The following is a 14,515-nucleotide window of genomic DNA, read 5'->3' on the forward strand; positions in this document are numbered from 1 at the left end:
ATTCAGAGGGAAGCATAGTAGCCTTAGCCACCATGGCAGGGGCCTTTCTTATAAGTGGAATTGTTCCATTTGCAGCTAAGTCTTTTCTGTATTTGTTCCCTGTATTTGCGTAGGGTATCCTGACATCTACAGGAGCTGTGAAGGAAGTCACTGGAGATACGTCATCCTGGGAATCAGCCATTTCCACCACAGCAGTTTTGGTCTCTTGTTCAGGGGATTTGGCACCAGCTGCATCATTTGCATTGTGGTCTTCAGGGACAAGCATGGAGCTATCTTTAACTTCAAGCAGGGTGGCAATGGGAACTGGACCAGTGCTGCCTGCCATAGGGGGCTTTGTGGCTTTCAAGGTTAAAGAAGAATCTACATCAGGACCAACTTCATCTTTTTGAGCCTTTCTTTTTATTGGAAGGTAAGCTATATCAGGTAGGAAAGTCATGTTGTCTTCAGCTTCTGGATGATTTTGCTCTACGTTGGTAATTCCTTTAAATTCAGTGGTCATTTTGAGTGTTCTGTCTGAGATGGTGTGAACTGTGATAGTCTTAATGTTGTCATCAGCTGTCTGAGCAGCTGAGTCACCTAGAGTGGAAGGTTTTTCATCTCCGAGACTAATGGAATCACCAGCTTTAGTTTCTCCATTAGTGGTTATTTGATGTGGAGGATTGACAGCATCACTGATGACGTGGTTGTTAATTACTTCATGGAAAATCGAGCCATCCTCAGGGTCTGAATTTTTCCCTTCAAGGATATTGTTACGTGACATAAAAGGTGAAGAGTAAGTGGAATTTGGAGTATTTTCTCTGTCCTGAGCAACATCATCTCCTTCTGCTATAGCATCCTCTTCCTCCCTGTCAAATGCTATTTCATGCTCATCAGAGGCCATCTCCTCATATGGAATAGCTCCAATCGTAAAGTCAGTATTTTCCCTCAGGTTAAAGGGAGCAGCTACAGAGATAGGTCTCTTAGGAGACGGGTTCTTTTCACCAGAGGTGGCTGTCTTTGTGGCCGGGTCTTCTTTTACTGTGCCAACTGTATCCAGATCAGTATAGGCAGAGTTCCTTGGCAAGAGGGCAGAATCAGCTGGAGGAAGTGTAGATTCTAGCTGGAGGGCCTGAGGGTCACTGTGAGCATTGATGACATTCCATTCTGGGATAGGAGCCACATTAACAGGTAAAGGTTCAGAAACAAGCCCTGAGGCCTCCGGCACAGTGGTATCAGCATCATCCCGTGAGCTTTCCTTCGAAGGGAAAGTTTCTGGGGAAATTCCAGCAGTGGAATCTGGGTTAAAGTTTAAAGGATCATCTCTTAGTAAAGTGGTGTCACCTATGAACACAAGAGTGGAATCTGCCTCAGAAACAATGGAGTCGTTTTGAGGCTTCAAGTATCCAGCATTAAGAGTAGTGGCCTTAGGTATAGCTCGGATGCTCCTCTTTGTGGGCACAAAGGCACTTGTAGCTGTCACATCCATCCAGGGTTCAGTGTTTGCATGGGAGCTGTCAGCTTCAGGAGTGATGAATAAAGTTATAGGAGCAGCAACCACCTCTTGCAACTTCTTTAGCTCAGCCACAGAAACTTCATTGGGATCCTCTTCATGGGTAATGTTGTTATCAGAAGCAAAAGCTTCTGTTTTGGTGGAAGCCAAAGGGAGGTCCCTGCTGCTTGCCATGGGGGTCTTGGCTCTCTCTAGAGCAATGGGATCATCCCCTAGGGCATTTCTTTTCCTCTCTGGATGAGAAATATCAGGAAGAGGGAAGGCAGTATCTGTGTCAGCCAGACCATCCTTTTCTAAAACAACAATTTCTTCAAACTCAGAAGCAGCTGTTTCAGGTGGAGAGTTTGTGGCCTTAGCCAAGGAATATCCTCTATGAGTCAGAAATCCATTTGGATCAAGGGTGAAGGCTGTGTCTTCTTCAGAATTAATCAAATAACCTTCAGGTGCAAGATCATCTCTTGGGAGGATGCTATCATATGAGAGAAAGGGGGTAATATCTGCCACCTCTAGGATGCTGTTATCACCTTCTTCTTCCTCTCTTCCTTCAGGTTCATGTCTTGAGTCTTCTTCTGTAAGTATTTCATACTCAGGTCTAGAGATATAGACTGTGGTGTCAGTGTTTTGAAAGGTGGTGGTCACTGCTACGGTGGGGGTGTCTGGGATATTGGGATTGCCAGTGGTGGATGGATTTTCAGCTTCTATCTTCCTTCTTTCTGTGGGTATTCTAATGACGCTGACTGGGGCCTCTTTTGCAGGGTGAACTGTGCGACGTTGATCATATGGAAGGGTGAGATGCCTAGCTGACAATGGACTATTATATCCTGTGGACAAAGGACTCCCTTCAGAAATGGCCTGGTTGTTTCCTGCTTCAGTGTATTCAGCATATGCATTAAGCACAGTAGCATCTGTCACCCAGTCTGTGACAATTTCTGTACCATCATCCACATAGGAAAAGCCTTCAGCTGCTGGGATGCTGGTGGAAGTTACTGGGAGGATGTCATTCTGGGGGTTGGTTATTTCTACCACTGCTGCTTCACCTTCCTTTGCACGGGCTTTGACACCAGCAGCAGTGTCAGGGGCTTCTGATTTGTGATCTGTGGCTCCTGTGACATTCTTGGGGGAGGCAGGTGTTTCATAGCTGGGCATGGTGTTGCTGGTGGTACTATCAGTGGTAAAAGGGCTTGTGTCTCCCATGGAGAGGGCATCATAACTCCTTATACTCCTTAGGCCTCTTATGTCAGGTAGAAAGGATGCAGCCACCCTGTCGGCTTCTCCACTCTTTTCTTCCACAAAAGCAATTTCTTGGACACCGGGGGTTGCCTTCACCAGGGTTCCAGTAGCCACTGTTTCAGGATTTGTCTTATCAGTTGGGCTCTTAGTGCCATCAGATTCAATACCAGCCCTTTCCCTCCTGAAGGCAGTACTCTTTCCATCCACTGCCATCTTTATGTCAGTGGGAATAAGAAGAGAGTTTGTGCCACTCCTACCAGTTCTGTTGGCAGCATTGCCTGACACAAAGTCATTATAGGCCGTATCATGCGGAGGGTTTCCTTCAGCTTGAGTTGCCATATCTTCTTTTGTTGTTGGTCTTGCACCTATATAAGAAGACCCTTCTGAAGGCATGGCTTCAAGGACGAGCCTTTCAGAATTGCCTCTTTGGCCATCAGTCCTAGATGGAATGTCTTTCATAGGGGAAGAGACAGCAGCTGCTGTAGTAGGTAAAAAATGTTCAGAATTGGTGGGAGAAAACCTAGAAGTTGGTGAGTCAGCTGGAAGAATCATAGACTTAAGGGTGAGGGCCCAGGGATCCCTCTGAGATTTAAAGATTGGCCCTTTTGGCTTGTCATCTTCATTTATGGTCTCAGTGTATTCCTCCATGGGTTCCCATACCTCAGATGCTACTATCCTTGAGACATCAGTCAGGGCGTCGTCTTCTGTAAAGATAGATAGCTGGGCTTCATCAGCTGTGACATCTGGCATCAGGGAGAGACTTTCAGATGTCACTAGCAGGGCATCAGAACTATCCATATCAGTTGTGGCTACCCTATTCCCAGTGGTAGATGCAGAACGTTCAAAATTTCTAGAAAAATACCTAGAGGAGGTGGGCTGAGCTGTGAGAAGTCTCTTGTCCACTGGGAGAGCCCAGGGTTCTCTCTGAGATTCAAAGATTCGCCCTTCTGGGTTGGCATCTCCATTTATGGTATCAGTGTTTTTCACCATGGGTTCCCATACCTCAGATACTACTATCCTTGAGACATCAGTCTGGGGGTCTTCTTCTGTAAAGACAGATAGCTGGGCTTCATCAGCTGTGACATCTGGCATTAGGGAGAGAGTTTCAGATGGCATTAAGGAGGCATCAGAACTATCCATATCAATTGTGCCTACTCTGTTCCCAGTGGGAGATGCAGAACGTTCAAAATTTCTAGGAAAAAAACCAGAGGAGGTGGACTGAGCTGTGAGAAGTCTCTTCTCCAGTGTGAGAGCCCAGGGATCCCTCTGAGATTTAAAGATTTGCCCTTCTGGGTTGGCATCTTCTTTTATGGTCTCAGTGTTTTTCACCTTGCGTTCCAACACCTTCGATGCTGCTATTATTGAAGGATCAGCCAGGGAGGCTTCTTTTGTAAAGAAATATAGTTGGGCTTCATCAGTTGTGACATCTGGCATTAGGGAGAGAGTTTCCGATGGCATTAAAGGGGTATCAGAACTATCTATTTCAGTTATGGCTACTCTGTTGCCAGTGGTAGATGCAGAATGTTCAAAATTTCTGGAAAAATACCCAGAGGGGGTGGAGTGAACTGTGTGAAGCCTCTTCTCCAGTGGGAGAGTCCAGGGTTCCCTCTGAGATTCAAAGATTTGCCCTTCTGGGTTGGCATCTTCATTTATGGTCTCATTGTTTTCTACCACAAGTTCCCATACCTCAGATACTACTATCCTTGAGGCATCAGTCAGGGGGTCTTCTTCTGTAAAGACAGATAGCTGGGCTTCATCAGCTGTGACATCTGGTATTAGGGAGAGAGTTTCAGATGGCATTAAGGGGGCATCAGAACTATCCATATCAATTGTGCCTACTCTGTTCCCAGTGGGAGATGCAGAACGTTCAAAATTTCTAGGAATAAAACCAGAAGAGGTGGACTGAGCTGTGAGAAGTCTCTTCTCCAGTGGGAGAGCCCAGGGTTCTCTCTGAGATTCAAAGATTTGCCCTTCTGGGTTGGCATCTTCTTTTATGGTCTCAGTGTTTTTCACCTTGGGTTCCAACACCTTCGATGCTGCTATTATTGAAGGATCAGCCAGGGAGGCTTCTTTTGTAAAGAAATATAGTTGGGCTTCATCAGTTGTGACATCTGGCATTAGGGAGAGAGTTTCCGATGGCATTAAGGGGGTATCAGAACTATCTATTTCAGTTATGGCTACTCTGTTGCCAGTGGTAGATGCAGAATGTTCAAAATTTCTAGAATAATACCCAGAGGAGGTGGGGTCAGCTGTGAGAAGTCTCTTCTCCAGTGGGAGAGCCCAGGGATCCCTCTGAGATTTAAAGATTTGCCCTTCTAGGTTGGTGTCTTCATCTGTGGACTCTATGTTTCTCACTATGGGTTCTGATACCTTTGATGCTGCTATTATTGAGGGATTAGCCAGAGAGTCTTCTTCTGTAAAGATAGATAGTTGGGCTTCATCAGCTGTGACATCTGGCATTAGGGAGAGTGTTTCAGATGGCATTAGGGTGTCATCAGAACTATCCATATCAGTTATGACTACTGTGTTGCCAGTGGGAGATGCAGAACGTTCAAAATTTCTAGAAAAAAACCCAGAGGAGGTGAGGTGAGCTGTGAGAAGTCTCTTCTCCAGTGGGAGAGCCCAGGGATCCCTCTGAGATTTAAAGATTTGCCCTTCTGGGTTGGCATCTTCTTTTATGGTCTCAGTGTTTTTCACCTTGGGTTCCAATACCTTTGATGTTGCTGTTATTGAAGGATCAGCCAGGGAGGCTTCTTTTGTAAAGAAATATAGTTGGGCTTCATCAGTTGTGACATCTGGCATTAGGGAGAGAGTTTCCGATGGCATTAAGGGGGTATCAGAACTATCTATTTCAGTTATGGCTACTCTGTTGCCAGTGGTAGATGCAGAATGTTCAAAATTTCTAGAAAAATACCCAGAGGAGGTGGGGTGAGCTGTGAGAAGTCTCTTGTCCACTGGGAGAGCCCAGGGTTCCCTCTGAGATTTAAAGATTTGCCCTTCTTGGTTGGCGTCTTCATCTTTGTTCTCAGTGTTTTTCACTATGGGTTCTGATACTTTTGATACTGTTATCATTGAAGGATTAGCTAGAGAGTCTTCTTCTGTAAAGACGGATAGTTGGGCTTCATGAACTGTGACATGTGGCATTTGGGAGAGAGTTTCAGATGTCACTAGTAGGGCATCTCCTGTGGACAGAACAATGTCTCCTCCGGGAATGATAAACTCCCCTTCAGCATTATTGTCTTTACCAGAGTGGGTAGTACCATTAGCTACAGCTGATGCGGCTCTGAATGCTCGTGTAATGGCACCTTCTGTCATAGGGTCAGTTGGTGGGGCTTCTCTCTCGTAGGGAAGCTCACCAATAACAGAATCAGTGTAGGAAGTCACAGGATCCACCCCTGCTTGAAAGTTTATCAGTTCGAGCCCAGCTGTATTGATTTCATCCTCCTGTGTTCTGGGGTCAGTGGCTCTGGCTGTAGTGGCTACTTGCAGTCCAACAGCACCATAAGTAGGAGGTCTGTCATTCTTAACCAAAGGTAACTTGTCCTTCCTGTTGGAATCAGTACTATCAGTAATGTATGGGTTTGTAGTGGTCCTATGAAGGACAGCATCTGGAGCAGAAGAGTGAAGGGTTTTTTTCACTCTCAGATTATACATGTCTGGAAGGAAGTCCACATCATTGGCATTTATAGCTGCCATGTCCAGAGATGCCAGGGCAGAACGTTCAGTTTGATTAAAGTTGGAACCATCTATGGTTCTGGGATTCACAGCCCTCAAATTGGCAGGATCTCCTATGAAATTACTTTTGTCAGCTCCCATGTCAGAATTATCCTCTCCAATAAAAATGGTGTGGTGATTTTCAATAACTCCTGCATCACTTGGGAGAATAATAATCCTAGACAGAGAATTAAGAGCAGGAGCCTCAAACCCATCTGGGCCATATGTGAGTGGAGTGGCATCCATAACTGGGCTGGTGGCATCTGTTTTAAGGGCTGTCCTGGAATCCTCAGAAATAGAGCTAGAGTCCTGAGGAATATTGTCATGGAGCAGGGTAATCATCAGCTCTGCATTCTCTCTCGTGGTTTTTGTTGGCAGAACAGCATCGTTTGCCTCCAGTATTGTGGGCCTTTCTGTCAGAACAAGTGTTTCTGGTTCAATAGTCTTATCTCTCTCTATAAAAGGCTCCAACTCATACTTACGGACATCACTCATATTTCTGCTATCTCCTTTAGAGGAGGTGCTAGCAGCCGTAGGGAGAACTCGGCCAGATGGTGTTGTTGTGTTGTCCGATAACAGGCTGGAAGTCTCATCCCCCACTGCACTGTTCCCCAGCACCATCATGGTGGCTGGAACAGGGGCACTGTAGCTGGCATGAAACCTACCCTGAGCAGCATTGGCTGGGACAAGAGTTTGTTCTTCAACGTTGAGCCATTCTGGGCTGACAGCAGGACTTTGAACAGATGCAGATTTGTTCCTGATTCTTTCTGTCCCTACTGGTTTTATAAGAAAAGGACCTTGAGCTTTCTCAGTCACAGAATCATACTTAAAGATCCATGGAACAGCAGTGGTTGTCAGTACATCCTTGTCTCCCATGGAAGGTAAAGCTTTGACACTCAAGCTGGCAAGGCCATCTTTGGGCTCAGTGTTCTCAGTCGAGATAGCAGGGACCTCAGCCTTCACAAGGGTAGCTTTTTTTATAAATGAGATGGCAGGGGGTAAAGTTGGGCTTCTTATAAATTCAGTTGCTTCATCAGGTTGGCTGATAGGGCCTGGGTCAGTGGCAGAAGTCATGGCATGGGTATCCTTCTGTGACTTGGTGATTTCAGCCACATTGTTACTGTCGTCATCTTCTTGGAGTTTTAAATGAGCTGCTTGGGTTGTAGTCCTTACCCTAAAGAAAAGTTTATTATTAGAAGAGGATGGGGTACTTTTTGTAATAGAAATTCCTTCATCTTCAAGGATGATGGGATTCATAGCAGGGTCAGCACTGTTAGATGTTAAAGGCATTGTATATGCTGGGGTGAAGGAAGAGACCATGTTAGGGGCAGTATCCTTGCGGATGCTTCTTTTGTCCTCCAGATGAGAAATTTGAGGTAGAAAGGAAGTAGTATCAGGAACAGCCATACTGTGTTGTTTACTCATAATAATTTCTTTTAAGTCAGGAGCAGTGTCATCACTAACAGAACTACCTACAGGAGCCTCAAATGCATTGAGGTTAGGTGAGTTTGCAAAGATGTCTGTGTTGGCACTGGTGTCGTCTGTTTCAGGAAAAATGGATTCATCCTCAGTAACCAAAACATCAAAGACAACATCGCTGGTGGGTGAAAAGTCTATAGATAGGTCATCATTGGAGATGTACTCTTCTCCTTGTAGGAGGTCATCTCCCTTTATTGAAGTGGTCATCTCTACATAAGGAATCACTTCATATTCAGAGGTTTCACCATTTTCAGCATTTTCAGATTCATCTCTGGTGGTATCAATAACAATGACAGTGTTTTCTCTAAAAGCAGGAAGGGCAGTTATTCTCCTGGTTCCCTCAAGAACAGTGCTTTTTCCATCTCTCCTAAATTCAGACACACCACCATCCTGAGTGGCACGGTTTCCATTCACAATGGAAGTTGTCTCGGGTTCACCACTGATGGACTCAATCATTGGTGTGGTGAGAGCAGCTTGAAAAAAAGCCGTATGTGACAGAAGCCCATTGTGATCACGTTCAGTGATTTGCCATTCTGGGACAGCAGCATCTTTGATCTTTGCCGAATTCTTAGCTGAAAGCTCTGAAGGTTGCCTGCTGGCACGAGGTAATGGGTCTTCTTCTTCATGGAAAGTTTCTTGCAATTTAGCAGAAGAAACATCAGGCTTAAAAGTGTTAGCTGTTAGTATGATGGGCTTAGCAGGGTCTGCCCCTTCCATGGTAGTAGAATCATGTGTAGCATTGATATAATTGGTTGTGAGAGTAGAGTCCTCAGTCTCTTTGGGAGGGGCTTTCCCTGCATGTTTAATAGTTGAGTCCATTGCAACTTCCATGATTGTGGAAACAGATGTTTTGGGCCAGAGGGGAGTGCTGATGACAGCAGGCTTAATATTGTCATCAAGAAGGATAGATGTCTGTCTCACCACTGGTCCATAGTCTGTGTGTGAGAGGTCAGCATAATCCTCTCTTCTAATTCCTGGGATGGAATTGTCAGGTAGAAAGAACCTGACATCCTCTACTGCTTCATCATTTTGTTTTACAGTTGCAATTTTTTGGTCCTTGAGGATAATTTCCTCAATTCCATCAATGGTGACATCTGCCATGTTTCTGGTAGCCATTGGTTTCAAGTTCTTCATGCTGGATATAAGAGGTACATTGGGATTGCTGTCTGTCATTTCATACAGCAAAGGTGTGTGATCCACCTTGGAGTCTAAAGCCTGAGTTAAAGATGAATGAGGGCCCTTGGGGATTGTTGCTTTGTCTCCTAAAGGGAAAAAGGTCATGCCAGACTCCTTTTGGACACTATAAAAGCCCATGGTATCAGAATCATCAACATCAAAAGCATCATTATCAGATCCAAATGCAGAACTAGTTGGAATGATGTTTGGCACAATGCCCTTTTCAGATCCACCATAGTACTCTTCAGGAGGTATCAGTTTGTTCTCAGTAGCTGTGTCTTCTTCTATTGAGGTTTTAGCCCTATTGCTCATTCTGCCACCACCCATGGATCTAGATGTCACACCTCTGGAGTTGGGATCATCTTTGAAGATTCGCAGTGTGGGAGGCTTAATTTCAGATTCAGGGTTTTGTTCCAGGAAGGGAATGATATCATTGCTGCCTGTAGAATATACTTTTCTTGAAATTGTAACAGTTCTGTCAGACATTGAGGGTGAAATTTGAGCTGTGGAAAAAGCTCCCCTAGGATCAGATTGAATTAGGTAAGTTGCATGTTTTGTTCTGTTTACTAGGGGTTCAGCAGTATTGAATTGAGGCAAGAAAGAGTCATCTGCAGACTTAGGGTCATTGGCATCCAAAATAAAAGTTCTTAAGTTGTTATCATTTGGTGTGTTTTCTTCTGCGAGAATCACTGTATCTGCCTCCACGATAGTACCTGCTTTGGCAGACAGAATTATGTCACCCTCAAAGGGTGTGTCTCCATCTGCAGAAGTTCCGTACATCCTCGGAAGACCATAAACTGTGGCTTTAATGTTTTCTCTTGGAGTAGTGGTGGAACTTCTGGGAATAACTCTACCAGGAAAGATCTGTTGTCCTCTGCCCACTGTGGAGTCATCTTCCATGGTGGTGATGGCATAATATTCTTTAATTATAGCTTCTTTCATAGGAGTAGCAACGGGATTGTTTAATAGAGGGTCTGCAGTGCTTACCATGGAGACAGCCATGTCAGGTATGAGTCTAGTTGGCACATTTGGCATGCTTGTAGGAATGGTGGTATTCATTTCAGGAAAAGTAGCATAGTTTTCAATAACTGAATTGCTATTTTCCAGGACAGTATGGACATTTTTTCTTCCATTATCTTCCTTTTCAGGCAAAGTTATTTCAGGCTTAAATTGAGTGAGAATAGTTTGCTGTGTGGGGATCTCAGAATCCCTTAGAGATAGAATATCATTTACTTCAGAAGTAACTGGATCTCCAGTAGGTATGCCATTTTCAGCTACTGTGGTAAAAGCTAAGTGCTTATCACTGTTAGGTACAGGAGTACTGGATTTCCTCATGAACATTTTAGGAAAAAAATTTGTAGCATCTTCTTTTGGGTTAGTGGCAAAATCTTCACTGATAGCAGTGCTTGTCGGAAAAGCAACATCTTCTGGAATTTCCCTCGGTGTTGTAAAAGGAATGACATCTTTTATAGATGTAGTAGCATCATTAATACCAACTGGGAGTTTAGTCCTGGATATCATTCCTTTAGTAAAGATCCTGGTGTTCACCTTATCTGTGCCATCTTCTTTTAGGACAACAGGGTCATCATCATCATCATCTGTTAGATAGCCTTCCTCCCAGTCAGGAACATAAATCACAATAAAATCATCTTTCCCTGGAAATTCTAGGGTATTCATTAAAGCTTTGAAATCTTCCTCCAGGAGGTCTGTGTTATCCACTATAATTTTATTGTCTTCTACCACACTGGGAGCAGCATTAGCTAAATCCATGCCATCTCTCCCTCTTTCTTCCTTATATGTGCCAGCATCTAAGAAGTCATGAGCACCTGTTAAAGCATTGGTAGAATCTTTTAAGAAATCATTAGCCAAATTCTCAGGGTTTAGGAAGTAACCAATAGCATGATGTGCAGTGGTATTGTCTTTCTTATTCCATGGGATGGCATCAGCTAATGCTGTAATCCTTTCTGTACTGGTGACCTCATTTTCTCCAGCTGTAGTAAAATCAACTACATTGGTCGTAGCTTCCTCTTCATGACTTTTCAATCCAGGAGTTTCATTATTTGTATTCACCGAAGTGATGAGAGTGTCAGAATCAAGAATCCTGCTAATGGTATCTGTAGTGGTACTGATCGGGGCTTCTGGGATAGATGGAGAATGGCTTGTTGGAGGATAAGCAAACACGGATAAGCTTGGCTTAGCTTGTGGGTATAAAAGAGTGGTTGGTGTATTCCAGGGACTCTGGGAGACATCTGTTCTACCATTGGCTAGTAGATACCGATCTTTTCCTAAAGAGTTATATCGAATAATTGGATAAGGCTTTAGTTCATTGCTTTTATTCCAGACAACTCTAGTGGGGGGCGAGTGACTGGATCCCAAGGAAAGAGGTAATGACCTTTTTGCAGCTTTGACAGGTAAAAGGTCACTGGTTGGGGCAGGCGATGAGCGACTTGATTTATCCTGGTCCACGTGAAAAGAGTTTCTTTCAACTAAAGTAGACCTCGGATAACCTGAGAGAATGCTGAAGGATGAAGAATAGTTTTCAGAATCTGGGACAAGTGATGATTGACTGGATCCCTTCAATGTAGGCAAAGAATGTCTAATTACAGGTTTGAGAGGTAACTCAGAGTTTGTTTCAGATAGTTTTGTTGTTTCTGGCATCATAGACACTTCAGATAAAGATTGACTTGGTACAGGCCAGCGTGATAGAGAAAGACCTGTCATCTCTTTGAAACTAGCCTGGTCTAATGAAGGCTCTGTTTGCATGTGCTTGGCAGGGAAAGAATGGCTCTCAGGGGAAGCATTTTGAGTTGCAGGAGAATCAGGAACAGAGTGATACCTTGCAGTGAAGGCAGGTGTAAAGCGGGACCTTGTCCTAAAGATTGGCATGGAGAGGTGAGTTGTGTTGGAGGTTGGAACAGAGTAATTCATTGCCCCAGAGTCTGGTGGAGAACTGAATGTTTCCCTGGAGCCTGGTCTAGAATCATGAGTTGTACTGGGGCCTGGTGAAAAGAGATCAGGTGTTCTGGAGTCCGTTGGAGAACTATTCTTTGCATAGGAGTCTAGGGCAGAGGGCTTTGTTATGTTGGAGACTGGTAAGGAGAGGCGAGTTGTCGTAGGTAATGGTAAAAACCTGGAGGCTGCCCTGGAGATTGTCAGAGAGCTTTGAGGTGCAGTGGAGATGGGCATGGAATGGTGGGTCTGAACACTGCCATGATGGTTGTCCTGTGTCATCTTTGAGACAGGTGATGAAAAGTTCTGTGGAGCCTCAATACTTGTAGAGTTGTTTGGTGTTCCCTCCTTAGGGGCCGATGGCCCAGGGGAGTGGCTTCTAGATGCAACCCCAACAGGGGAGTTGTGGCTCACACCAGCATAGAGAGGCCTACGTCCCCTTACCACCTTGAATGTTGACAAGTAGCGTACTGCCTCTTCAGTGGCTGGAGAGTTCCCATTGGTGACCTGGCTAAGTGAAGTCTGATTGGCTACAGCTTTGACTAGTGAGGAACTCAGAGGCGGATTGGCTGACATATGTTGGCTTGGCCCATTTTCTGTTTCCTGGCTTTCACTGAACTGCAGGGAAAGAAGCACAGTATTTTCACAGTAGCCTCCCTTGAGGACCTTTCCCCCCTAACACCCTGATAATAACAGTCACCTTGAGTGATATAAGCCAAAGAGAAGGATTGAAAGACACCCTTCTCCTGGTCTTCTAGCACAGTAAAATATGCTACAAAATGTCAACAAGAAAGAGGGAAAAAATGACGTATTAAGGCTAAGTACCAAAGATGTAAATTTAAATTCTGAATCTGGACATGTGTACTTACACACACACACACACACACACACACACAGCTTTTTTGTGAATTACATAATTCTCTTATATTAATTGCAAAACAAACAATGAAGTCATTCTCTCCACCTCCCTTTCCTTATGCTCCTTTGCCATAAAGCTTAACAATATTTTCTCCTCTCCTAGATACACATATAAAAGAAGTTATAGTCAGAGGGTAGAGCAGCTCAGCCTAGAAATGACTAAAACGTCCTTATACTTTGACCTAGAGATTCCACTACAAGATGTATGCTCTAGGGAGATCGTTGTTAAGAACTCATACACGCCAGAACATTTATAGCAGAACTTTTTGTGGTATCATGAAGTTGGGAACAAAGCAGGTGTCCATCCATTGGGGAATGGCTAAGCAAATTGTGGTCCATGAATATAATGGACTACTATTGTGCTGGAGGAGGGATACAGTGGTGTGGAAACACTTAAGTGAAGTAATCAGAGCCAACTTATATATAAACAAACAAATAAGAGGACAACTGTAAAATGACTGTTATAATGTAAATGGGAAGAAAGACCACAAAACAATCAAAAGTGAATGTTGCAAAATTCCAAGCACTAAGCATGGCCCTAAGGAAGACTTATGAGAAGATATTCCCCTACTCAACTCTTTAGCAGTTGTGAGAGGTCTACTGAAATGGAACATTGCATATATCTTCAGACTTTTTTGACATATGGATCAAATTTACTGAAATCTGCCCCTTTTCCTGTTTTTCTTTCTTTTACTTATTCTGTCTTCTATTTTTTTCTTTATAAAAGTACTTTTCTTTATGACTCCCTGGGAGGGAGTAGGAGGACACATACTGGGAGAAATTTTGGTGATGTAAAAACAAAAGATCAATGCAGCTTATAACAGAAATGATAATTTTGTTTAGTAGAATTTTCCCTTTTTTGAGCTGTAGCTGAGCTGGTAATCTAATTCTGTCTTTTTTGTTATTTTTTTTTTGTTATACTTTTTGTTATATTTTGTTATACAAGTTGAGAGCCACTCTTACCTCTTCACTCCCCTCTTTGTTAACAATTAAAAAAAAACTAATTTAATTTAAAATTAATTTAAAAGCTGCTTACTTAAATCTATTTGAAAATTCTGAAACTTACCAAGAGACAATCCGCAAAGGCTAAAATAACTGTAGTCAGGACATGCACCTTCATCTTGTCTCTGCCACTAAAGGTGCAAGAGAACCCCGTTGTTAAAAAACTAAAATAAGCAAATAACCTTCATTAAGTTCCTTTTGTTACAGTACTACAGTCTCAAAAATCACACAAAGGATGATCTGAATATGCAATTAACATGAATGAAAACATGAAGTTAAAAATAATATCTCAGTGCTTTCTACCCCTCCATCAAGCAGGAATATCAGTGCTATTAGCAAGTGGGCTTGGATACTTTATTTAATGAAGCCAGTGCAATTTAATAATTGATACTAAATCGGACCTAGATTATTTGTAAGATCATAGATTTAAAGCTAAAAGGACCTGAAAGTCTATTATTAGTCCAACCCATTCATTTTATAGATGAGGAACCTGGGGCCAAGTAAAGTCAAGTAACCTAGAACTATGCATTATAGGGGCTTAAATAGTATAGTTATTGA

At 43.4% G+C, this 14,515-nt stretch overlaps 1 protein-coding gene across 1 annotated transcript; it reads right to left on the reverse strand.

Annotated features, from left to right (window-relative positions):
* Positions 1–399: 399 nt before the first annotated feature.
* LOC118854760 (mucin-17-like) lies at positions 400–14,075 on the reverse strand. Its single transcript, XM_036765024.1, has 3 exons — positions 14,022–14,075; positions 470–12,655; positions 400–414 (listed from the first exon to the last, which is right to left on the reverse strand). Exons 1-3 carry the CDS (start codon positions 14,073–14,075, stop codon positions 400–402), a joined length of 12,255 nt encoding a protein of 4,084 aa, XP_036620919.1.
* Between the last annotated feature and the right edge of the window lie 440 nt (positions 14,076–14,515).

Source organism: Trichosurus vulpecula, chromosome 6, assembly GCF_011100635.1.
Source record: "Trichosurus vulpecula isolate mTriVul1 chromosome 6, mTriVul1.pri, whole genome shotgun sequence".
NCBI classification, from domain to species: domain Eukaryota; kingdom Metazoa; phylum Chordata; class Mammalia; order Diprotodontia; family Phalangeridae; genus Trichosurus; species Trichosurus vulpecula.

Bases quoted from the DNA above. Each gene is read 5' to 3' on its own strand.
- LOC118854760 (XM_036765024.1), bottom strand. From the start codon at position 14,075: ATGAAGGTGCATGTCCTGACTACAGTTATTTTAGCCTTTGCGGATTGT. The intron at 12,656-14,021 runs GTAAGTTTCAGA...CTTTCCCTGCAG, and splicing joins CCTTTGCGGATTGTCTCTTG to TTCAGTGAAAGCCAGGAAAC.